Below are 27,542 nucleotides of genomic sequence, written 5' to 3' on the forward strand. Positions count from 1 at the left end.
GAATGGGGGATATTTGTGTAATTCGGAAACTTCTACTGTGCCAAACTTCTCCTGCTCAATTGGAAAGCCTTTTTAATTTTGTATCCAAAAAAACTGTCATTTAGGAAAGGAAATAAAATGTTTTATCTGCAGGAAACCCCATGGGAACGATTCCCGAGGAGAAATGAAAGAAGCCTGTGTGGGTGATTCAGCTGCTCTGAGACAGGACCCAGAGCCATTCACCTTCTGAGCAGCGGGAAACGGGGGCGGAGCCTTTGCTTTATTATTTTATTTGTAAGCCATTAAGAATAGGATGCCCTGGCCCAACAGTCATGGCTTAGTAGATTGAGTATTGACCTATGAACCAGGAGGCCACGGTTTGATTCCTGGTCTGGACATGGGCCTGGGTTGCGGGCTCAGTCCCCAGTGTTGGGCATGCAGGAGGCAGCCAAAGGATGATTCTCTCTCATCATTGGTATTTCTATTTCTCCCTTTTCTTTCCTCTCTGAAATCAATTAATAAAAACAAAAGAAGAGGATGCCCTGACATTATAGTACTTTGGCAATTCCAGGGCCTTCAAATTAGGAAACTTTTCATATGTCTGGCTCCAAAGAACATTAACCCACTTTACTAGTAAGTTCTATCAAATTAGAGATCAGCTGTTGGAAGATCAGATAAAGCAAGTATGTGGTAGTACATGATGGACACCCCAACTTACTAATGAGGATATGCTGTGCTGATTAATGATCATTGTAACCTAATTGTTTCAATCCCTATATTTTAAAGTTTTATTTCCCAGCTTATACAACACATCCACCTTTTACTTTAGGTCATGAAACAGGAACAAACCAGGCTAATGTTCTCACATAACACTCAAAGTTGAGGGTCTGACAACAGTATAAACATACATTGATAAATTTCTGTGGATCACTTAATTGATGGTTTATGCAGTATAATTGTGCTCATTTACACACTATCGCATTATATCATTTAAACCTCTTTATCGGGATTTATGTGTTATACAAACTTTATGCATTTTAGTTGCATTAAGTTACCTTATATAGCAATTACTTACCCTGTCTTCCTATATTGAAGTTCTTAAAAGTTACACATTTTTTTGTACTGTCTTGTCCAAGTAGATTGTAATGCAAGATGTGACAAATGGTTCTCTTTAAAATTAGATGCTTCCAGCTAATGCTTTGAACTATCTTGCTGTAAGGGGAAGAAAGGAAAATGCTTGCAAGAGATTGTATCTTCTGTCTTTTCTGAAACCTGATTTTGTGCTGACATGCTTGCTAGACTTTCTCAGAAGAAAATAGTACCAGTAAAATATGATCTCTGTACTCTAGAGATGGGAGTTTAATGGCATGAACACTTTACAAATGGAATACAGACTTTAGAGGATAATTTTATCCTGCTATTCTTGAGGTTTAGAGGAACAAAATGGGAGCTGTCTCTTCCAAGGGGAAGGGAAACATTCCGGAGATGACAGGGGAAAGCATGAAGGTGTACCCCTGGAATTTCTTTCTTATTACAAAAGTGATCCTTGCCCATCTGCATAGTTTTCTGCCTTAAAGTGCAAGATGGCACACCCGGATTTCTTCTTCTTTTGTCATGTTTGAAAAAAAAGATGACTTTGTATTTTCTTTACTTTGTAATGAAAAGTTAAATGTGGTGTTTTGGAAAGATATTCCTCAAAGTTTAGGGTGATACACGTTGTTACTTTAAAGGATATTTTGTAGTTTTTCTATTTTAGCATTTTAGGATTTAAATGATTTTTAAAGGAAGATTTGACATTCAGAGTAATGTCTGGGTTAAAACTGTTTTGCCCTATCCTAGTTTGGTCTTTTGCTAATCCTCCCTTCTTTCCCCCTCATGTCCTCTTTCTGTGTCTTCTCTGCTTCCCTGTGGTCCTTCCCTCTCTTCCTTGTCTTTGTCTTCCATTCTTTCTTTTCTTCTCCTTTGTTTTGCTATTAGTTGATGTCTGTCGTTGTAGTTTCTAATACTGTCTAGATTATAATGTCACCATCTTGTGAAACATTACAACTTTAATGTTCATAACTCATTTTTTTTTCAAGGAGGTATTGTTTTTGCTAGACAGTAAGGCTATGGTAATACTTCTTGAATACTAATCACAGTTACTCTTCTGCGGGCACTTTCTGGATGATCAGTGCTGTGCTTTGAGGGAGTTAACGAATTGTTTTCACTTGTGCCTCAACAGTTCCTCGAGAAAAGCATTAAGTTATGATAAGTTGCTTGCCCAGTTTTCCTTTGCATCTTAGAATTGGTATTTGAGACTTGAAACTGTCTCTAGGAGCTGAACTCATTAGCCCTGTCTTACCACCACTGTAGTGTATTGTAGGCAAAGACTCAGATACTGTTTTTATTTTTTTTATTTTTCTAAAAAAAATAATTTTGACATGTTTTTTCTCATACATCTTTATATGAAACTGCTATGTCATTAATTTTATTAAGGTTATTATAATATATATAGGATATATATATATATATAGTTACAGTTGTGATTTCATGAGGCAGAGTTTATTCTTATATTATTTATTAATTTTTATTATATTATTTTACATATGAACATATGTAAACCTACTTTTGCCCCACCCTGTGTAACTATGTAGAGAAAGTCCTTTGGTTTTGTTGAAAGCATGAAGTAGAATATGTACGTTGATGTCATAGATCACAATGTAATTGATTGGATAAATGTTATCTTCATGACCTAGAAAATCATGCCATAATTTAATGAATTGCTAAAGCTATATTGCCTATGGTATATTATTATATTAACCTCTAGGTGATTCAGTTTATATATCACAAATTGAAATTTCAAATTCTTTTAAAGTATGTCAACAGTAATAGCAAGTGAGGCAATTTTTATAAACACTATTGATCACCCAAATTAAACTAATTTAATTTAATATATAGAAATTTTATTTAACAATATATTTAATATATTTTAAAGACAGTTTAAATTTGTTCTACAGATTATTAGAATTGAGATTGAAGATGTTTGTTCACAGTAAAATCTTGACATTCTAGCAAACCTTGGTTTTTGTATTATAATGAATTTTTAAAATTGGCTATTTGTGATAATTGTTTTTTTGTGTGTTTTTTTACATAGGAACATTTCTTATGACTCAATCTTTTTGGTTATTTAGGATAACCTTTCACATTTCAGAACAGTTTAAAATCTTGAGCATCTTAGAATCCTATTCTTGTTCTTTTGTTTTTCTCAATATTCATGTAAAAACTATTGAATCAACAGAAGGATATCTTCTGCAGCATTTTTTTACTAGTTAAAATTGAAAATAACCTAAGGGCCCTCAGTAGAAGAGGGTAGACTAAATCACGGTATAGGCATATAGTCTTAGAATTATGTACATCCATGTACTGATACATAAAGAGGAACAGTATATAATGTTATACAAAAACATGTTATAGAACAATTAGACTATCCCATTAATTTAGAATAAATAATACATATACATTGGATACACACATACAAGAATATATATACACACATATAGGCTGGACTTAGAAGATACACATCCCTGCCATCATGGAGTTTTAGTGGTCACTCTTCACAAGCTCATTCATTCTTGTTGCTGCTACTGCTGCTGTCTCTATGTTAATAACTTTCTAATCTGTTTCTTCATTTGCCGCCTTTTAGCAAAAGTGTAGCCTGGATTTTCAGCATCCTATTGGAGTCAGACATTTGAGTTTTTCAGTTAGGTCCCTTCACCACTTGTAGTTTTGACCATAGTAAAAGATGTGTCACCAGCCATCAAATTCCCATGAAAATTATAGTTCTTGTCAACATTCCCTTAATCGTGGGCGTAAGTCAGTCAGTATTCGATAAAACTTTTATATGCTTGGCCCTAGGAAATGACTTAGAAATCTTGAACTTTTCAAATATCAAAAAGAGCTGCTCTTCCAAAAGTGTCTTCTATTATACTTAGAAAAACCTTACACGGCTATCTTAACTGCTCATATTAATCAGGAATGCTGTATTTGAAAGTGTTTTTTATTGATGATAGCAATGGGAGTGGGAAGGGTGAGGAGAGATTTACCTGGGAACTTGCATACATGTATGCATAGCCCATGGACACAGGCAATAGTGTGGTGAAGGCCTCGGAAGGACTCATGCAGGGTGGAGGGTGTCGTTGGGTATAAAAGGGGACATCTGTAATACTTTCAACAATAAAGATAAATTGAAAATAAAAAGTAAATAACATTTTTACAATGGGTAACATTGTTTTTCATTGTTTTATTTTTAATCTTCATTAATATAATAATCAGGCTGTTAATAGTTCTTTTTAAAGGTAACCCCCAATTTTAAATTATTCAGTTAAAAAGTTATAGCCCTGTATATGCACAATAGGAAGGCCTTGTAGTAGCTGGTATATCTTACGAGTCCTATGAATATACCTGTTTTACATGCACATTGTTTCTGAATGGCTTTAGCGGATTTATGGCCGGCACGAGCAGGACAGTGACTGATAGTAGACCATCAGATGCAGGGAAGGGGTCCCGCTTTCCTTATGTAACTGAAACGTGTTAAAGCTCACCTGCAAAAAGGTAGCTGCAGGAGCAGGGACATAGCCGTGTGCCCTCAGCTATGTCCCCCTGGCATCCAGTTCCCAAGAAGGCACTCACCTCTTAGTTCCTCTTAAAGAGCTAATGAAGTGTGCCCATTGAATTTGTTAGCAAACACAATTAATTCAAGATAACTCAAAACCATCCTTGAGTTGGGTGAATCCAACTCATTTTCTTGGGCAAATCCTTTATAGGACAGCAGAAAGAGACCTTGGGCCTATTTGAAAAGGATTGCAGAAAACCTGGAAAGATTTTTTTCCTTTCCCAAGAGAACATCTAAATCAGTGCAACCAAACATCTGGTGCTTTGGGTATTTAAGTTATGAACCAAAGCTTTTATTGAAACACATATTTTGGGGGAATATTTTATCATGTTAGTCCTTAAAATGCCTAAATTATGAAAATAATTTATTTGTAGTTGGATTGTTTGTAAAAATAATTACAGCATCAGAATCTTAATTGTATGTAATTCTTTTATTTAAAAAATTAAATTATATTTATTGGAGTGACATTGGTTAATATGATCATACAGATTTCAGGTGTGGGTTTCTGTGTTACAAGATCTGTTTATGGCACCGTGTGCCCATCGCCCAAAGTCCAGTCTTCTCTTGTCCCCTTATATGAGGCCCTCTTTATCCCCCCCCCCCTTCCCTCTGGCGACCACCACATTGCCATTTGTGTCCATGAGTGGCAGTTTTATATCCCACCTATGAGTGAAATCATAGGGTTCTTAGCTTTTCCTGACTGACTTATTTCACTTAGTACGTATAATGTTCTCAGGGTCTATCCATGTTGTTGCAAATGGCAGGATTTTATCCTTTCTTATGGCTGAGTAGTATTCCATTGTGTATATGGACCACATCTTCTTTATCCAGTTCTCTATATTGGGACACTTTGGTTATTTCCATATTTGGGACACTGTGAATAATGCTGTAGTAAACATAGGGGTGCATATATCTTTACAAATACACGTTTTTGAGTTTTTCAGGTATATACTTAGGAGATGGAATGCTGGGTCGTATGATAGCTCTACTCTTAATTTTTGTATTACATATAACTAGAGGCCTGGTGCATGAAATTCGTGCATGGGGTGGGAGGGTGTCCCTCAGCCCAGCTGGGATTGGCTCTAAATGGGCAGTCGGACATCCCTCTCACAATCCAACTGCTCACCTGCCTCCCAACTGCTCACCTGCCTCCCCGCCTGATTGCCCCTAACCGCTTCTGCCTGCCAGCCTGATCACCCCCTAACCACTCCCCTGCCAGCCTGATTGATGTCTAACTACTACCCTGCCAGCATGTTTGCCCTCAACTTCTCTCCTCTGCTGGCCTGGTCACCCCTAACTGCCCTCCCCTGCAGGGTTGATCACCCACAACTGCCCTCCTTTGCAGGCCTGGTGCCTCCCAACTGCCCTCCCTTGCTTGCCTGATCACCCACAACTGCCCTCCTATGCAGGCCTGGTATTTCCCAACTGCCCTCCCCTGCTGGCCATCTTGTGGTGGCCATCTTGTGTCCACATAGGGGTAGGATCTTTGACCACATGGGGGCAGCCATCTTGTGTGTTGAAGTGATGGTCAAGCTACATATTACTCTTGTATTAGATAGGGTAGAGGCCTGGTGCATGGGTGGGGGACGACTGGTTTGCCCTGAAGGGTGTCCTGGATCAGGGTGGGGGTTCCCTGGGGCATGGGCAGCCTGGGCGAGGGGCCTGTAGTGGTTTGCAGACCGGCCACACCTCCTGGTGACCCAAGAGGAGGCCCTGGTATCTGGGGTTTATTTATCTTCTACAATTGAAACTTTGTAGCCTGGAGTGGTGCCAAGACTCCTGCTCGCTCCATGGCTGTAGCCATTTCTGTTGCCATTTATTTATCTTCTATAATTGAAACTTTGTAGCCTTAAGCAGAGGCCTGGTCTGCTAGGGTGTGCGGAAAGCTTGGCTTCCTCCATCGCTGGGAGCAACCCTAGCCTCCTATTCTCTCCAGCTCCATGGCTGCCACCATTTTTGTTGGAATTTATTTATCTTCTATTTTTGAAACTTTGTAGCATCGAGTAGAGGCCTGGGCCAGCAAGGGCAGGCAGAAAGCTTGGGTTTCTACATTACCGGGAAAACCCAAACCTCCCGCCTATTCTCTGTGGCCAAAGCCATCTTGGTTGGCTTTATTTGCATATTTGCTCCTGATTGGCTGGTGGGTGTGGCTGGTGGGTATGACTGGTCGGTGTAGGTGAGGTATAGTCAATTTGCATATTACTCTTTTATTAGATAGGTTTGCTAGATAGGATGTGTGTTGGTGAAGGAGCAGTGATGAAAGAAAATGAACTGCTAACAGGAACAAAATGGAATGCAAGGCCAGAGTGGGAGGTATATTACTGTGTATAATAATAAAATTATCATATCTAATCTTGAATTAGAATATATGTTCCAAGAGGATAGATACTGTGGTTGCTGGCAACATTAACGGCTTTTTTTTTTTTTAGAACAAAAGGTCCACATCCAGCTTTGTTCCCTCTTTATTTTTTTCATGTTACATCACATATGGTTTCACATCCCCTTTATAGCCATCATAAGTAGCAGCAAAATATTCCATTGTATGCCACATAATTTACATTATCATTCCCTTACTATCAGTTGCTTGCTTTTGCTGTTATACACAATGCTACAGTGAATATGTTCCTGCTTACCGTCTTTTCAATACTTGGGATTATTTTGTTAGGATAAATTCCTAGATATGGTCTTACTGGATCAATAGACATGAACATATACATTTTGGCTCCTGATACAAATGTCCAGTATACTTTATTTAATCCAACACATAATTAGCATCGGTTATTTCAGTTGGCATTACCCTGGGTTGTCATAGCCAGGAAGTCCTGCTGTCCTCATCAAGGTACTTAGTAGATATTTTATTCATCTGAAGATTTATAGTGGAAGTCTGCACCCTCATAAATAAGACATAAATAGAACTAGAGAAAGGCGACTGTATTTTGAGTCAAAGAAAATTGACAGCAAGGGTAATGTATTCTTTTATCACATAATACAGAGAAAAGAGTAGGAAGATAATTGCTAGCATGAATTCCTAAACGTGTGTAAACATGCCAATTAGGTAGAAAAGAAGGAAAGATGGTGGCAGATCCTGAAAACAGACATGTCATCTTCTTCCCTCCTTCCCTTGCCGTTTTTGGGGGGTGGAGGGAGACAGGGCTTTGGCCTTTTAACTCATTCATTGTGGAATTCACAAGCATTTTACAACTGTACATTTTAACTTTTATTTTTCATAGGAGAAACTGTCAAAGTGGTGTCAGTTTAAGTTTGTTTATAGCCTGGAATGTTTACATAGACTGTTAATTGCCACTATATTTATATTTACACTGAGTAGTCAGATTATTATGATCTCCTAACACATAATAATCTGGCCACTCAGTGTATATCCTATATAATAAAAGGCAAATATGCAAATTGTCCCCTTGACCAGGAGTTCAACCAGCAGGCAGGCCGGCCAACTGCCCATGTCCCCTCCCCCTGGCCAGGCTGGCCAGACCCCACCCAGGCAGGAATTCATGCACCGGTCCTCTAAAATCTCTAAAATACACACACACACACACTCTCTCTCTCTCTCTCTCTCTCCTCTCTCTCTCTCTCTCTCTCTCTCTCTCTCTCTCTCTCTCTCTCTCTCTCTCTCTCTCTCTTCTCTCTCTCTCTCTCTGAGTGGTCAGATTATTATGCGTTCAGAGATCATAATAATCTGGTCACTCAGTGTATGTGCACCTTTATAGCTGCACATTTTTGTCAAATGTCAGTAAAAGCTTAGTCTATTCAGCTAGGATCTGCCAGTACCTGTACCTAACATCTCCCCATCTGAAAGCACGTGGATGAGGCCTTCCCCATATGAACTGGCCATTCGTGTTGCATGCTCTTGACTCAGAGGTTCCGGACCTTGTAGGTAGATAGACTATTAAGAGTATCTCCTGGGTCCTATGATATGCACCCTTTTCCTGCCTTCATTGGCATATTGGTTTGGGGAATGGACATCCTGGATGCCCTTCCAGGTCCTACATTACTGATGACCTTCTGTAAATGTTAGCCAACTCCTAATAAATTCTGGTAAATTACTGCCTATATTTGCAATGTGTTGATTAGGTTATTTGTGTGACTTCCCTAAGCTGGTCTGTAACTCTGACATATGACTCTAATTTCAGCCTTCCTAGCATAGTATTAGTTCTTTAATTTTACACAGGTCCAGTTATTGAAAAATAACCATGGCCCTGGGGTTGGAAAAAGGAAAACCGTTCATATGCAAAGAACATGGTTGCTATTGAACATTTTTACATCGCCAAATAGACAACAAAAGTTGAAAAAAGTATAAAGGGAAATTAACAAAATCTCTCTTGATGGGAGATTGTAATAGTTCTACCTTGCTATATAAAGGACACCAAAAATCAGTAAGGATAAAGTAGAGAGAGAAACAGCAGAGTTAACAAGCATGATCTCATGGCTGGCCATATATACAACATTGTACTCACAGTGGAGAGTACATTTTCCCCCTCAAGTACTCATGGAAAGATGTGCATGTGCATGTGCGCGCGCACATACACACACACACACACACACATTTTGGAATTTTATATATATATAATTTCACCACATAATACCAAAGACATAGGATATGTCATGGGAATCTACTCGAGTTTCATCCAGATTGCCTGGCTATATTCAAGGCTTCAGATTCTAAACACTAAATTGAGAAATTTATTTTTACTCCTATGTAGCTCTGCTTTTTGCAGATCATCTTAATTCTGTGAAACGGCAAAAAATCTTTGCTAACTCCTTTCTAGAAGTCTAACGTGGAAGTTAAGCTGCTTTCCCATCCTAATGGAATCTCTCTTTCCTCTGGCACCTGATGCTAGTTGAAAAACATCGAACTGTATCTGGATGCTAGTTTTTTCAGTCATTAAAATGGCCTCGGGTTTACTGTACACATATTGTGGTATAACTGCATTGGAAGGGAAGTCATTGCAATTATTTGTTAAAGTTTTATTATACTCAGTTTTCTGTGTTTCTCTAGCTTTCTGAATAAGGTTTATAAAATAAATTTAGGTAGTTCCATAAAAATGTTAAATTATTTGTTTTTTTTAAACCATATAAACAACACAATTGATACTTTTTTTAAGATGTTTTATTTTAAGCAAAAGCTTTCTTTGTTAAATCTTACTTTCTTTATGCTGCACCGAACCTCATGCCTGTGATCTCTGAGAGTTATTGATAAGACTTTTTTTTAATATCAGCTATGTGCCAGTTAAGTTTGTAAATATTCTAGAATGAATTGGTGTATGGTGAAGACAAAATGCTATTAATTAAAAGATAAGCCATGAAAACCTATTTTTTTTATGATGATGATTTGAAAAGACAGCTGTTGGCACACTTATCCCGTTCTCAGGAAACTGTACTGGGAAATTAACAGAAAAACACTCATTTTTTGTGTTGCTTATTTCTTTCTCTCTGACCAGAGCTTTAAAAAAAATCAGGTAAAGTAATAGGCTTGAGATAATTAGCTTCACTTTCTAAAATATAAATAAAATATCTAGTCAAGACTTCTCAAGAAGAGATGGGGCAGAATCCTCACTATCAAAAACACTCTTCTGGGAGACTGCCTCTAACCTGAACAAGCCCTTAGCATTTACCCCTTCACACCCCTCCTTCCTCCTCTCTCCCCCCCCCCATACATAAACAATGGTGTTGGATTAACCAAATACTAGATTTTTATAGCTGCATCTGCTCTGCTCTACCTTCACCTAAATTCTTATCACACACTAGTTTTGTATTGTTGTGTACTAATTTTCGGAACGGCTGAGTAATTATTACAAGCTGTGAAGCTTATTGTTATTTTCCTTCTTGATTGAGCCATCTGTCAGACACAAAGGCTAAGATAAAAATCTCATTGAGCCGCCAAAGATTTGTCATGCTTAATGTGTCTTCTAAGGAGGCACATTTATCTGGGGGGAAAAAATAATGCTGCATTTCAGAGGAAATTGTTTTCCTTCTCTGCAGATGGGGAACTCAAGGCGATTTCACCACCACCCATCCCAGGCCCGTGGTCAAAGTGAAGCTCTTCACGGAGAGCACTGGTGTCCTGGCCCTCGAAGACAAGGAGCTGGGAAGGGTGAGTTGCCATCAGCTCTGCATGTCCGAGGTCACACAATTTTAACTTCTTTTCATTCAGAGTCGTCCTCCAGGAGCCCAGCTTGCAGCTCTGATTTATTAAACTTAATTGTTAATAACATAGTGTTGTGATAGGCTTTGGGTGTGTAAGGGGTACATATAAGATCATAGTCACTGACTGGGCTCATTCATCTCACACATGCCCTCTACAGGCCGAGCTATTCTTCTTGGTAAAAGGCCATGCTCATTCAAACATTTCTGTCCCTGGGTTAAAGACATCATCTTTGTAGTTTAATTTATCTGCTTTTTATATTTATTACAGTTAGACTAATTACATAGCTCTCTTACATGTATTTCTCTCTTTTATCTCATCCTCACCAGTTTGCTGAGTGGTTAGAGCATCATCCTGCAGACTGAAGGGTCACAGATTAAACTGCATCAGGGGCACATATCTCAGTTGCAAGCTTGATCCTCTGACCTGGTTGGAGCTTGTGTGGGAGGCAACTAATTGATGTATCTGTCTCTTTCCCTCCCTTCCACTCTCTCAAAAAAATCAATGGAAAAATATCCTTTTTTTCCCAAAGAATGGAAATAATAAAGAATGGAAATAATAAATATATGTGTAAAAAAAAACCAAAACAAAACAAAAAGCAAATATACCATGGCGTATGCTATTAATTAGGGGGGAAATTGTCAGAGGTATACCGGAACTTTCAATATCATCTTTACAACTTTTCTGAAAAAAATTATTTCAAAATGCAGAGCTTGGTTTTAAAAAGATTTATAAGAAATAAGGATTTAAAATTAAATGTTATTGCCGAAACCGGTTTGGCTCAATGGATAGAGCGTCGGCTTGGGGACTGAAGGGTCCCTGGTTCCATTCCGGTCAAGGGCATGTACCTTGGTTGCGGGCATATCCCCAGTAGGGGGTATGCAAGAGGCAGCTGATCGATGACTCTCTCTCATCGATGTTTCTAACTCTCTATCTCTCTCCCTTCCTCTCTGTACAAAATCAATAAAATATATTTTAAAAATAAAAAAAATAAATAAAATTAAATGTTATTAAAATATTTTTTCAAAAACACTTTACCATATATATTCTAAGAAATAAGTATTTTCTGACACTTCAATTCCTTTATCACACCTAGGAAATTTAATATTTATTCAATAATATGTGCTAGTCAACATTCAGAGTTCTCTAATTATCCCAGCTTTCTAGAAAAGCTGGATTCCTTCTCATTCAGATTACAGTCAGTTAGGGTCACGCCATGTATTGCATTGGACGTTATGACTATTTAGTCTTCTTTATAATGCCTGCCTCTATCTCTTTTTTTTTCCCCATGATGATAAAATTTTTGAAGCGTTTGAACTAATTTTGTAGTGTTTTTTATTCAGGACTTGTTTCATTAATAATTTTGCATCATTAGATTCAGGTTAACATTTTTGGGCAAAGCACTACCATTGTGATGTTTTGTGCTTTTGTTTTTGTTTTAATTGTGTCATAGCTGGAGTCAGATAGTGGCAGATTATTTTGATATTGATGGTAATTAAGCATGGTTTCATTAGTCTTTGCTTTCTGGCACTTAACAGACTCAGTCTATACCCTCCCTGTCCTCAGCCTGTAATCAGCACTGGTTCCTTTTGCTAATGATGGGATTTAGAAACCAACAATCTGTATCATCAGTTCTGTGTATCAATGAGTTTCCTGGTTCCCCACAACATAGATATACGTACTCATTTTCTGTCTTAGAATACATACAAAATCCTTTCAGAAAAACCACAACAGTACCAGAGCCAATAACAAGCTTACAAAGTAAAGGTCAGCATTTCTTTGCAGATTTTTTTTGTCCTTAGAATATATTCCAGGAAAGGTATATGTCTGATTGCTGTGTCAAAAGTCACTCAATGCAATAAATAAAACTTCTTATTAATATTCTACCAAGTGAAAATTAATAAAGTAATTGCAAGTTTAGTCATGGGGATTTTAGTCAGCAAATATATCAGATAATAGTTTTCACCTGAGCAACTAACAGACTTATTTAATCAGTTTTTCCCTACTGAGGGTTTCACTCCACTCAGCTTTTCTTTTTTTTTTTCCTTAAATATATTTTATTGATTTTTTTATAGAGAAGAAGGGAGAGAGATAGAGAGATAGAAATGTCGATGAGAGAGAAACATTGACCAACTGCCTCTTGCACACCCCCTACCGGGGATGTGCCCACAACCAATGTACATGCCTTTGACAGGAATTGAACCTGGGACCTTTCAGTCCACAGACCTACACTCTACCACTGAGCCAAACCGGCTTCGGCCACTCCACTCAGCTTTTAATAACTGTCATCTGGAAGTATTGCTTTTCTGGATCTCGACCCCTTGTCTGTAAATTGAGCAAGGGGAAATAAAAACTCTGTTGTCATTGCTAGTTCCAGTTCTCTATCATTGTGTTGGTTTACCAATTATCATTACTGCTTACCCTTGAAACTGAACCCCATTTAATCCTCCTTAAGGCTGGTAGTAACATTCCATCCTATATAATAAAAGCCCAATGTGCTAAGTGTCTGGTTGTCTGGTCATCCATGCAACCAATCAAAGTATAATATGCTAATTATATGCTAAGGCTGCTCAACCACTCACTATGATGTGTACTGACCACCAGGGGGCAGACACTCCAATAGGTAGGTTAGCTTTCTGCTGGGGTCTGGCTGATTGGGACTAGGCTAGATGGTCTGGACACATCTTGGAGTCCTCCCTCCCTGGCTGGCCAACCTCCCGCATCCCTCCCTGGTCCCAATCATGCACCAATGGGGTCCTTAGGCCTGGCCTGCACCCCTCGCAATCCATGACCCCTTGGGTTTTGGCCCAATCTCACTCAACATAGGAGCTGCCCCCTCGTGATCAGTGTGCTCTCAGAGGGGGAGCACCATTCAGCCAGAAGCCAGTCTCATGGCTGGCGAGTGCAATGGCAGTGGTGGGAGCCTCTCTCACCTCTGCAGCAGTTGAACATCCCCTGAGGGCTCCCAGACTGTGAGAGGGCACAGGCTGGGCTAAGGGACGCCCCCCCCCACACAAGTGTACACATTTTGTGCACTAGGCCTCTAGTGTTTAAATAAGGAAAATTAGAATTGGAGAGGTTAAGATTACTCTATAAGTGCAAGAGTCAGAATTGGAACTCAGCTTACTTGACTCCAAAGTCTGCATTCTAAAACAATTACAGAACCCGACACCTGATAAAATGAGGAAATATGACAGTGTTTTGGAAATCATGTTGTGGGGTGTGGGCCAATTTAATTTGACTTAAAGCAGGAACCAGATATTATTTAAGCTAAAGTTATTTTATACTTAGCCACTTAATATATTTTACATCATTTCATACAATGATTTGAATCTTACTAGGATTCTCCATGGCTGCCAGCGTCTTTTTATTCCTGTGAGTGCTTCTCAGCTCTGTGTGCAGATAAGAACTGCATTGGGAATATTGGAAAAGAAGCAAGTTCTGGGCCCACACTTGTATTTTAGTTGGATTGGGGTGAACTCAGGAAGGAGTATTTTAAGCACTTCTCAGGAGATACTAATGTACATGTAGGGTTGAGAACTGCTGCACACTGATACTAATGTGTAGCCAGGGTTTAGAACTGATAATTAATAAGGATAAGAATAAATCTATCAGGAGAAACCAAGATGGCGGCATAGGGTAGACATCCGAATGCAGCCTACCACAACAAATTTGAATTTAGAACTGGAAAAGAGGGGAAACATCGCCCTGAAGCACCGGACAGCTGGCTGAGAGGAGGCTCTGCCATCTGGGAAGGAGAGAGAAGGCACGCTGAACCTCAGGAACTGTGAAGGTGCGGAGAACTGCGCGCAGGAAAAGGCGGCCGCCAAACTTCACTGCTGGCTTGCTCGCGGAGCGCGGAGAGGGCAGGCAGGGCCGTGTTCGCTATGTGGCTTACTCCCTGCGCACAGAGAGGGCAGACAGCTAATGCGTGGCTGGCTTTCTTGTTCGGGAGGAAAACAGAAGCACCCTATTGCTCTGATAGATGGCCTCAGACAGGGAGAGGCCAGACTGTCAGGCAGTCGGCAGAGATCTCTGGAGGTATGTGAAGCCAGCGGCCATTACTGTAGGACTCAGAAACCAGACCCTCGTAGGGTGGGGCTGACCAAAGTTTGTCTGCACCACCCAAGACTGCACCCCATCCAAGCTTAGCACAGAAGCCCTTCCAGTGGCTAGCTTTCTCCTTCACCACGAATAGGACTCTCCTAGGGAGGAAAAGACAGGAATCCAAAGCTTGTCTGCCCTATACCAAAGAGGTGCGTGCGCCTGCAACCAATCTTGCGGGATTCAACAAAGCTTGTCTGTGCCACCCCGAGACTGAGCCCCATCCAAGCAGAATACAGAAACCCTCCTAGCTGAGACACTTCTGATCCTCATAGCCAATTGGCTTGGAGATCAGCACTTCCCAGTGATACCAACAACAAGCAAGGCTTAACAACAAGACTGCACACACAGCCCACAAAGGGTTACACCAAGACTGTCCATCTCAGGTTACTAACTGGGAGGCTGACCCACTGAACCATATAAGACACCTTAGCACACAAAGCCACCCTACCAACTCAGGGAAGCTGTGAAAATGCCTGGACAAGGAAACAGATCACAAAGAAAAGTAATGGAGGACAAGAAGAGACTGGCTATAGAGTTCAAAACCACGCTTATAAGGTTTTTCAAGAATTTTCTAGAAAAGGCCGATAAAATAAATGAGACCTATGAGGATATCAAAAGGTATCAACTAGAAATAAAGAATACATTGTCTGAAATAAAAAATATACAGAGTCCTAAAAACAGAATGGAAGATTGTAAGAATCAAGTCAAAGATTTGGAATACAAAGAGCCAGAGGACACTCCTCCACAGAAGCAAGAAGATAAGAGAATCCAGAAAGTTGAAGATAGTGTAAAAAAACCTCTGGGACAATTTCAAACGAACCAACATCAGAATTATAGGACTCCCAGAAGAAGAGAGAGAGCAAATTACTGAGAACATACTGGAAGAAATAGTGACAGAAAACTTCTCCCACCTGGGGAAAGAATTAGACTTATAAGTCCAGGAAGCACACAGAACCCCAAACAAAAGGAATCCAAAGAGGACCACACCAAGACACATCATAATTAAAATTCCAAGAGCAAAAGACAAAGAGAGAATATTAAAAGCAGCAAGAGAAAATTAGGTAGTTACCTATAAAGGAGCACCCATACGTTTGTCAGCTGATTTCTCAACAGAAACCATACAGACTAGATGGGAATGGCAAGAAATATTCAAGGTGATGAATAGCAAGAACCTACAGCCAAAAATACTCTACCCAGTAAAGCTATTACTCAGAATCGAAGGCCAGATAAAGAGCTTCACAAATAAAAAAAAGCTAAAGGAGTTCATCACCGCCAAACCAAAATTATATGAATTGCTGAAAGGGGGTTCTTTAGGAAGAGGAAGAAGATAAAGATAAAAATTATGATCAACAAATATGTAACTATCAACAAGTGAAACTAAAAGCCAAGGGAATTAAAAAACCTGATGAACAATATTAACTGGTGAATATAATAGAATCAGAGGTATGGAAGGGGAGTGAACTGACGGTTCTTGGGGAAAAGGGGAGTGGGGGGTGCAGGAAGAGCCAGAACAAAAACTGTGCACCTATGGATGAGGACAATGGGGGTTGGGGAAAGGGCAGAGGGTGGGGTGGGAACCTGGTAGAGGGGAGCAATTGTGGGGGGGGGGGAGAAGAACATTTGTAATAATCTGAACAATAAAGATTTATTTATTTTTTTTTAAAAAGAAATTTTAAATAAGTAAAAAAAAAGAATAAATCTATCATAGCATATAGTTTTGTGAAATGGTAGCTCAAAATTAGGCCTCGGCTGTGGAAGGTTGTTTTTTGGCAAGTGCTTGACATGCAGATTTTGTCTGTAGATGGCAGATGCCAATACTTATTTATGGAAATGGAGGTGCATATGGAGATTTTTCACCTGAATTAGTCGCCAACCCTCCACCAAGTACTTAGGGAATACCTGGAGGCAGAACAGGAAATGTTTTATATTATGGGGTTGTCTTACCTGGTAAGCAGTTAACCAGTCAAGCATCCAAAATTCTAAAGTTTATCATAATCAAGATAATTTTGTCCCGGAAACCATACTAACAGAGCTGTACAGAAATTTAAATAAAGATCCCACAGGGCATCTATTTCTGGGCAAGGCAATTTCCATTTAGAATTTCAGAATAAGTTGTACACCCCAACTAGTATTTAACTTGCCAAAAGGTGTTCTTGAATACAAAGTGAATTTTTGAAATTTCTTTCCAAATAACTTTTTACTTTTAAAAGTGGTGCTGTGAAGACATTATTTCTGCCAGTTGTTAGAAAAATAAGCTGTTGTCTCATACACTCTGTGTTCATCGCCTTGGTACCACCTCAGCACACCCAGAAGGAGATTATTCTTCTGCCATCCTAAGGATGGAGAAGCATACAGATCAGATATATATACATATTTTTTTACAGTACAGAGGAGCCAGAACATACACTTTTTTCTCATTTGATTAAATAATATTTCAAGATAGCAAAAAGCTAAGTTTGTTCACCTCTTGGTACAGTAGTAATATTCATGAAGCTAAGGCTTTCATTTTAGGTATTTTGCTTGTCTTTTTCTTTTTGAATACCTATACTTCTATTCAGCGTATCTTAACCTGGAGATATTCTTACCTAATAATTGACAGGGACATTCATTATGCTTCTTTTACAAATTACATACTATCTGGAGGCAGCAGGTAGTGGTTAATTTCAGATACATTTTTAATGTTAAGATAAATTAGCCTTGCTGAATTTATTGTTCCATTAAAATGAACTATTATCTTTCCAGCAGCATGTTACATCTTAATTTAGTAAGTAATAGTTAGCCCATATCTTTGCCTTTTTCATCAAGCTGTTTCTTCTGTTTACTTTATTAAGCATGAGAGGAGAGTCATCTGAGGAGTTATCAGAATAAGCATGGTTTTGTTTCTGAAACTTGACCAGAGAGAAGTAATGTAGTGGAGTGTTCAAATATTTGTCTTCTTGGGAGGTTTGAGAAACTTATCTTAGAACGTCTAATTCACTGGCCAATCTAATTTTCTTTTTTCCCCCCCTCTTGTGTTTCTGAGCTATGTCTTTTTAGTTTTTCTCACTTATATGGTTCTAGTTAAGTTGAATTCTCTATAAAATAATTCTAATTTTTTAAAAAACATTTTAGGAGTATGTGAATTACTTTACCCAAATTCAGCATATTTAACTGAATACCCCATACATATAGTAATTGTGTAGGAGCCATTGAGTTGAAAACATGTATCTGATTGCCTGTTTATATAGGCAGTCATTATAGAATTTCTAATTTCAACATATAAAATAATAGGTAAGATCTATTATTGAAGAATTAAACATCCTCATTTTTCACAGATAATGAAACGGTTAAATTCATAAAAAATTACCTAAGACAGAGATTAGGTAACTTAACTCAAACAGACAAAGCTTATATTTGAGGATTTAATAAAAGTTTTCAGCATTTTATGAATGTTATTTATCTACACACGAATCAAAAAAGCATTAGAGAAGCAAAATCATAGGTATTTTTCTTCAATTTTAAAGCAAAATTTAATGTCTAATTTCATTGAAATAGCCAGCACTAGATGACTGCCAGTTTAGTCAGTAAATTAATATCATTTGCTGCAAAACAGAATGGAAATTCATTTGCATTTCATTTAAGTCTCATTTAGCTTGCCACACACAGTAGACTTTTATTTTTGTAGTTCTAGCAAGTCGTATAACGTTTCTGAAAGGGAAAATCACAGAAAAGGTCTCCTTCCTCTGATCCTTTCATGTAGCCATTTCTGACGAGTTTATTGCTATATCTCAGAAGCCATGTGGGTGACAAGAAACAAAACCACCCATGTGAAGGGTCAGAGATAATTCATACATGATGCATGTGTTTTTTGAAGTATTTTTTCTAGTGGCAATTAATTATGTCTGGCTCGTTAGTAAGATGCTGTGAAGTGTGAGAGGAGGCTACTTATCATTCTAAGTCTGACTTTGAAGGGAGGGAGACCTTGACAACCTCCATCAGTTCCTCAGAGAGAGTTGGCCACCATCCTCAAGGGAGAGGTGGAGGACGCATTTTCCTAACTTTCTCACCACTAAAGGAGGGGGAGCAAGTTATGAATAGGTATCCTCCTGGGTGGGTCTGTGTGGGTGATTATCGTAGAAGCTGATATTTCAGTTTCCTCAGCACAGTCGATGGAACAAATGTTAGACATACATTCTGTACTAATTAATCCTTTGTTTCTAATAGGTGTGTTGCAATGTTTCTTTATGATTTTAATGTTTCCTTCTCCATCAGCTGGTACTGACCATTTTGAACATATTTTTGCATGCTTGCTTTCAGCTGTACATCTTTGTTGAAAAATCTGTTCACACATTTCCCCCGAGTTTTACTTATTCTTAAGTTTGGAAAGACCATAATATATTGTTTACATATCCTTTATTAGATGTACAGTTTTAAAATAGTTTTTTCTCCTAGTCCTCAGCTTGTTTTTTTTTTTTTTTTTCCATTTTGTTAACAGTGTGTTTCAAAGAGCAGAACTTTTCTTTAAATTTTAAAGTCCAATTTGTGAGTTTTTGGGTGTTTGTTTGTTTTTTTCATGGCTTGTGCTTTTGGTACCATATCTAAGACATCTTTGCCTGACTCAAGGTCAGAATTATCCTTTATTTTCTTGAAGCTTTATAGTTTTAGATTTTTACATTTACATATTTGACCCATTTTTTGTGAAACTTCTTGCATTTATGACATGTTGGAATTAGCTTCCAGCAATCAGGTGCATAAATATTTAGGACCAGTATTTCCTCTTCATTAATTGACTGCTTTTTCATTGTGAAATGACCTTCCTGCTCCCTGAAAATATATTTGACTTTAAAAATCTACTTTATCTTAGCCACCCCACAGTTTTCTTTTAATTAGTGTCAAGCCTATATCTCTTTCCATCCTATAATTGATTTGTTCCTTTATATTTAAAATATCTTGATTTTAAATTTATTATTTTTTTTATTTTGTTTCATCATCATTTATCCCCTCTATGCCCACTTCCACCTCCACCAACCCCCTACCCCTCCATCACCACACTGTGTCCATGTCCATGAGTTCTCTCACTTTTTCTTTTTTGCTGAATTCCTCCACCTAGAACCCTCCCCCAAAAAGCAGTCTGCCTGCATTCTATATAGGAATATCTCTATTTTGCTCCATAGTTCAGGTTTTTTGTTGTTGTTTTTTCATTAAATTCCACATATGAATGAAATCATATGGTATTTGTCTTTCTCTAATTGGCTTATTTCACTTATCATAATTTCTCCTGGTCCATCCATGCTGTCACAAAGGGTATATTTTTCTTTCTTTTACAGCAGGGTAGTATTCCTTTGTGTAAATGCACCACAGCTTTTTTTTAATCCACTCATCTACTGATGGGCACATGGGCTGGCCTCCAAATATTGGCTATTGTAAATAAAGCTCCAATGAATATAAGGGTACATATATTCTTTCAAATTAGTGTTTTGGGTTTCCTTGGATAAATTCCCAGAAATGGAATTGCTGCATCATAAGACAGTTTCATTTTTAAATTTTTTGGGTAACTCCATACTGCTTTCCACTGTGGCAGTCCACAGTCTGCATTCCCACCAACAGTGCATGAGAGTTCCCTTTTCTCCACATCCTCACCAGCACTTATCGTTTGTTGATTTATTGGTGACAGCTATTCTAGCAGGAGTGAGGTGATATCTCATTGTGGTTTTAATTTGCTTTTCTCTGATGATTAGTGATGTTGAGCATCTTCCCATATGTCTAATGGCCATCTTTAGAGAAGTGTCTATTCAGATCTTTTGCCCATTTTTTAATTGGATTGCTTGTTTTTTGTTGTTGTTGTTGTTTGGAGCTTTATAAGTTCTTTATAAATTTTGGATATTCATCTTTTATCAGATGTGTTATTGGGAATATATTCTCCCATTCAGTGGGTTGCCTTTTCATTTTGACAGTGGTTCCTTTGCTATGCAAAAGCTCGTTAGTTTGATTTGTCTCATTTGATTATTTTTCCTTGCCTGAGGAGGTATATCAGAGAAAATATTGCTACAAGAGATGTCTGAGATTTTACTGTCTATGTTTTACATGAGGATTTTAATGGTTTTCAGTCTTTTTTTAAAAAAATATATTTTATTGATTTTTTACAGAGAGGAAGAGAGAGGGACAGAGAGTTAGAAACATGGATGAGAGAGAGTCATCAATCAGCTGCTTCTTGCACACCTCCTACTGGGGATGTGCCCGCAACCAAGGTACATGCCCTTTCAGTCTGCAGGCCGATGAAACCTATGTAATTTTTTAACCAATGTCACCCCAATAAATTTAATTTTTTAAAAAGAATATCCACCTTTACTTTTTAGCACCTGTACCTAAAAGCTATCTACTTTTATTCCCTGCTATTTTTTATAGCATGTGATCTATGAGTTCAAAAAATAAAGTCCTTAGGTCAAAGGCACCAGATTCTAATTAGCTGCCTGTTGAGTATCACAAACTAAAAAGCTTGAAACCTTTTTCTAGAAGACATTTATTCTTGTGGCTCTGCCATGAACAACTCACTTAACTTCTCTCCCTCTGCCCTGACCTTTATTCCCCACCACCCTTCCATCTTATTGCATATTTTCTGAATTCATTCAATTTTTTGGAGCATGTGAAATGTATCACCAATATTTCTCAACCTCATACTCTTTTTTTCCATTTTCCTTTTTCATTATTTAAATGACTACTGACTAGTTTGCTATGTATATAATTGCAAATTGAAAGGTTTTTCCTGAGTCTTATCATTTTGGCAAATTGTTAGGCTGTGATTATTATAAAAGATTCATAGATTTCTTTTTCAAATGAAGAATAAAAATTCATTTTCCTTCTTCAGGGTGATAGTTGGTTTTTAATATAAATAAAAATGCTTATCCATAAATTAGTCAATCCTAAAACATTTTTTTATACAATTGACTAGTTCATGTTCTTCAGTTTCAGGATGCAGCTGAAGTTATTAAAATTTAGATACTGTACAGAACTTCCTCCTTTCCATCTTTCCATCATGTATTACGGAATGACAGAAATAAAATTGACTTGGTTTTAAGAGTTCTTATGGTACTTAATGACCAAAGAGTAAGAACAATGTCAATTTAGTTAGCCTAATGTTTGTGAAACACCTAATGGAATAATATGTGAGGTTAGGGAGGGGATGTAAAATTGAAAGTATCTGTTGTTAACTTGAAGTAATTTTTCTTATAGGCACTAATTTAACTTCAGTGTCAAGTTATTTGCATAACAAGAGTAATGCCTACTTTTAAGGATGATATGAAAATTAATTTAAATTTTGAAAAACACTCTGAGACACTCAGTTGAAAGGTTCTCTGCAAATACCATGCATTATAGCACGAGTAGTAAAAAGAAACATGATAAAATTACTTGTGCAGTGCGCTCATAGAAACTATCTTGGCAAGGAAATACGAAGGTCATTACTATTCTTAATTTATGGCTGAAGGGAATCAAGGATAACAAATAGGCTTTCCTATCTAGATAAGTCTTTAAAAAATACAGATATAGCTGTGATGGAATATATGCTGCATCCAAGGAGAAATATGAAATTGATACCTAATAAGCAATAAAACTTATATGTAAAGATAAATAAAGGCCAGTACTTTTAATTGCATCATGACAAATCTGAATATGTCTTTCAAAATCTTCAAGGGAAGACTTAGACAAAGAAGAAATAATTCTTGGTCATTTGGGTATGTGGAATTTGTTAGAAATATATGCATGATTGTGTTCATTCCAGTAACCAAAATATTCAGTAACCATTGTTCATCTATTTACAGATTTTTTTTTTTGATTCGTGATAAGGAAATTAAAAACGGTGTTTAACTATGTGAAAAAGCAAAGTGAGAAAAAAAATTTTTTTCAAAAGATTTCATGCAAGCATAATGCTTTAGGAATGTGAGAGAAATCATCTCACATACAAATACAAACATATAAAACCTTTCATTAAAGTAATCAGACAAAGTTAATGATAGAAATGTATATGTAAAGATATCTTTGAATTACAGATTTAGTGGAAATACCTGAAAGGTAAATTTAGTGTTTTTTTATTATCAAATCTCAGCTTTTAGTGTTCTTTTATGATGTAGTTTTAGCTTTTATTGTTTGTGTATTAGTTCCTATTGAACTTTAACAAGTTACTAAAAACTAGTGGCTTAAAACAATACAAATTTATTATCTGACAGTCGTAGAGATCAGAAGTCCAAAATGAATCTCAGTGGGCTAAAATCAAGGAGTTGGCAGGTTGTGTTTCATTCTGGAAGATCTAGGAGAGAATGCAATTGTTACCGTTTCCAGCTTCTCGAAGCTGCCAGTATTCCTTGGCTCATAGCCCCCTTCTGTTTCTTACGCTCAGCAATGTTCAGTATTTCTCACAATAATTCCAACACTCACTCTTCTGCCTTCCTTTGCAATACCTAAGAACCTGGTGGTTGGATTGGGCCCACAGGGAAAATCTAGGATAATCTTCACCTAATTAGCAACCTTACAATTACATCTGCTACCTCAGTTCTTCTCATGTCAAGTAACATATTCACAGGTTCTGGGAATTAGGACATAGGCATCTTTGGGAAACTTATTCTACCTGTCACAGTCCAGAAATGGAAAGACGAGAGTTTCATAGATTTTTAGAGACTGGTAAGTAAACGGCATCTGAATTCTTGCATTTACTGATGTCATTTTCCAAATTTTGACATTACTTCAGCTGACAGGCCTTTTTCTCTTTTTACTTCAGTGAAACAAAAATTTTACATTTGCATTATTATTTTTATTTTCTCTATATATTCATCCATTCAGTCAGTCAACCAACTAACAAAACAAACAAAAATATGTCTACTATAGTTTAAGAAAGGAACCCTTGTGAAAAAAAAAAAAGGCATAATTAAAGATACTGGCTTAAATCACCCTGTTAGCCATAGAATAGCTTCTGCCCTCAAGTAGCATACTCTGCTAAATGCATTCCAAGAGTCCCTTCATATGTTGATTCATTTTCAAGTAGAGATGTCAAAAAGATTTGGGAATATTTTTATACACCTCCCTTTTCTTTTCCATGGCCTTTCCTCAGTCCCCATCATGCAACTAACAAAACTTTTAATCTCTTTTAATAAGCTAATCCAGAAAAAAGTATATAATGAAGACAATACTTTCTTTTTTTTTTTTTTTTTTTTTTTAAATCAATCTTTATTGTTCATATTATTACAAAGGTTCCTCATTTCTTCCTCCCTCCACCAGGTTCCCACCCTACCCTCTGCCCCCTCCCCATCCCCCATTGTCCTCATCCATAGGTGCACAGTTTATGTTCAGTCTCTTCCTCCCTCCCTTTCCCCGATAGTAAATCCCTTTTCAGATAGTAGATCTGTTACTTAGCATTTTCTCATATCAATAATACCTCCACATGCCCAATGATACACTTCACACAAAAGACATTTTCAAATAGGTCAACCAGCCTCATCCAGGCCCCACCCAAGGCACTCACAGATCAACACCCCAGCGCTATACTAACTCAACACATCCAGATCTAAGCCTTCATCACTTGATTCAGCAGACCCTCAAGTTCCCGCAAAAGTTTCCAGCCATGTCTGAGAGGCAGCCGTGGGCAGATACAGGCGAGGAGCAAGCTGTTTCGGGCCTGGCTGCTCCGGGCCTGGCCTCTGTTGCTCTGGTTCGTTCCACAACCAGCTGCTCCGGGTCTGGTCACTGCCGCTCCCGACCTAGTTGCTCTGGACTTGGCTGTTGCTGCTACAGGCCTGGCCGCACCCGACCCGGCTGCTCTGGGACCGGTTGCTCCCGTCCCGGCCGCTCCGGGCCTGGCCGCTCCCAGCCTGTCAGCCGCTGCTCCGGGCCTGGCCGCTCCCAGCCTGGCAGCCGCTGCTCCGGGCCTGGCCGCTCCCAGCCTGGCAGCCGCTGCTCCTGGCCTGGCCGCACCAGACCCGGCTGCTCCGGGCCTGGCCGCTCCCAGCCTGGCAGCCGCTGCTCCGGGCCTGGCCACACCAGACCCGGCTGCTCCGGCCTGGCCGCTCCCAGCCTGGCAGCCGCTGCTCCGGGCCTGGCCGCACCAGACTCGGCTGCTCCGGGCCTGGCCGCTCCCAGCCTGGCAGCCGCTGCTCCGGGCCTGGCCGCTCCCAGCCTGGCAGCCGCTGCTCCGGGCCTGGCCGCACCAGACCCGGCTGCTCCGGGCCTGGCAGCTCCCAGCCTGGCAGCCGCTGCTCCGGGCCTGGCCGCACCAGACCCGGCTGCTCCGGGCCTGGCCGCTCCCAGCCTGGCAGCCGCTGCTCCGGGCCTGGCCGCTCCCAGCCTGGCAGCCGCTGCTCCTGGCCTGGCCGCACCAGACCCGGCTGCTCCGGGCCTGGCCGCTCCCAGCCTGGCAGCCGCTGCTCCGGGCCTGGCCGCTCCCAGCCTGGCAGCCGCTGCTCCTGGCCTGGCCGCACCAGACCCGGCTGCTCCGGGCCTGGCCGCTCCCAGCCTGGCAGCCGCTGCTCCGGGCCTGGCCGCTCCCAGCCTGGCAGCCGCTGCTCCTGGCCTGGCCGCACCAGACCCGGCTGCTCCGGGCCTGGCCGCTCCCAGCCTGGCAGCTGCTGCTCCGGGCCTGGCCGCACCAGACCCGGCTGCTTGGGGCCTGGCCGCTCCCAGCCTGGCAGTCGCTGCTCCGGGCCTGGCCGCACCAGACCCAGCTGCTCCGGGCCTGGCCGCTCCCAGCCTGGCAGCTGTTGCTCTGGGCCTGGCCGCTCCCAGCCTGGCAGCCGCTGCTCCGGGCCTGGCCACACCAGACCCGGCTGCTCCGGACCTGGCTGCTCCCAGCCTGGCAGCTGCTGCTCCGGGCCTGGCCGCTCCTAGCCTGGCAGCCACTGCTCCAGGCCTGGCCACACCAGACCCAGCTGCTCCGGGCCTGGCCGCTCCCAGCCTGGCCGCTGCTGCTCCGGGCCTGGCCGCACCCGACCCGGCTGCTCCGAGCCTGGCCGCTCCCAGCCTGGATGCTCCGTGCTTGGCTACTGCTGTTCTGGGCCTGGCTGCTCCCAACCCGGCTGCTCTGGACCGGGCTTCTCCGGGCCCAGCCACTCCGTGTCTGGGTGTTCCTGGACTGGCCACCCTGGGCTTGGCCGCCTCTGCCTCAGGCCTGGCTGCCACTGCCCCAGGTCTGGCTGCTCCAGTGCTGGCCGTTGATGCTCTTGTTCTGGCTGCTGCTGCTCTAGGGCCTGGCCACTGCTGCTCCGGGCCCAGCTGCCACTGCCTTGTGCCTGGCCACTCTAGGCCTGGTCGCCGCTGTTCCAACATTCTGTCCCTTTTTTCTCCTCTTTTTTTTCTTTTTTAAAAAAAAAACAAAACGCATTTATGTTGCAATGTTGGCTGGTGCGTTGAGTTCTGACTTAGTCTTTGATTTTTCAAGATCTTCTTTGTATTCTTTCTTAAGTAATTTTACTATCATTTGCTCTCACTTGATTTCTTCACATTGAGAACTTCTTTGGTTTCTTCCTCCTTGTCCTGGGAGCTCAGCAGGTTGGCCTGTGGCACCCCTTTGTTCTCCGTGGGCTCCCGCGCTGCTCCAGCCTGTTGCCGGGGTCGGCGCCGCCCAGGAAGCAGCCCCCGTCCTTGGCTCCGTTGCCAGCGCTCAGCAGTCGAAGGCTCAGGGGCACCCCCCCCACTGGGGGCCCCGTCGCCCGGCTCCTTGCTGGCGCCCGGTTGGCCGGTGTCCGGCAGGGGACAATACTTTCTCTTTTTTCCTTTTTTACTCGGTTTCTTTTTCTTTTTGTAAAATACCTCATAAAAAGTGTCCTGTGTACATTGTGTGGTTCTGTCAGGTCAGGAAAACATTTAGTAAGGGGTTGGAAGTTTGATCAATTTCATATTGTAAATTCCAGGCTTCTTCCCCACTTTCAAAATAAAGGAGATTGGATTTAGCCCACTGACAATAGGGTTGACAGAAGACTTACTGCTAATCTCTCAGTACACAAAAGAACATTATGTCAGTGAGAGTGAGCAGGTGTTCTTGGTTTCAACCAAGTAGGACAGGGAGTGTTGATATTAAATCAAAGAAGTAGTTTAAGCAACCTCAAGTGTATTGAACACTGGAAAATGTTACTAAAAGGGCTGCAGATTTCTCTTAGAAAAATAATCCAATTCATCTTTCCCACACACTGAAAATAGAAGGCTCTGATAGTGGAGAAAATATATGCTAGTTTTTAATATCCTATATAATATCCTATATTATAAAGAGCTAATATGCTAATTAGACCGGACAGCGGAACGACCTTCCAAAATGACCAGGGGATGTGGCTGCAGCCCATGTGCTGGGGCTGGAAGGTCTACCCATCAGGCCTCTAGCGTGCTAAATAAAAATTTACTGAGATGAAATACATTCAGTTAGTCCTTTCACAACACACACTCTCTCAAGGTCCTAACTCTCAAGGAGGTACTTGAATCTTTGCTAAACTATAAAAAACTCTTTGTCAGTTGAATGAGAAAGAGAAAGATGTAAACTGAATCAAGGTTTCTCATCGAAATACTTATACTCATCTGGAGAGATGTTCACGTGGCCATTGCCTTAAAATACCCTGTGTCTCAAGGATATCCCCTTATCAGCAAAAATGGTTTTTAATCACAGTTTGAAACAGGATTCCAGCTAATAACATTTTT

General features: G+C 40.2%; 1 protein-coding gene across 8 annotated transcripts in view; it reads left to right on the forward strand.

The window, feature by feature from the left end:
• CADPS2 (calcium dependent secretion activator 2) overlaps positions 1-27,542 on the forward strand; it is a 434,503-nt gene that overhangs the window by 186,093 nt on the left and 220,868 nt on the right. For all 8 annotated transcript variants that reach the window (XM_084897688.1, XM_084897684.1, XM_084897685.1 and 5 more), the window contains exon 7: positions 10,628-10,739. In XM_084897688.1, the coding sequence (XP_084753814.1) occupies positions 10,628-10,739 (112 nt within the window). The remainder of the gene's footprint in view (positions 1-10,627; positions 10,740-27,542) is intronic.

Source organism: Pipistrellus hanaki (genome assembly GCF_964339955.1).
Source record: "Pipistrellus hanaki genome assembly, chromosome: 10".
Classification (NCBI taxonomy): Eukaryota; Metazoa; Chordata; class Mammalia; order Chiroptera; family Vespertilionidae; genus Pipistrellus; species Pipistrellus hanaki.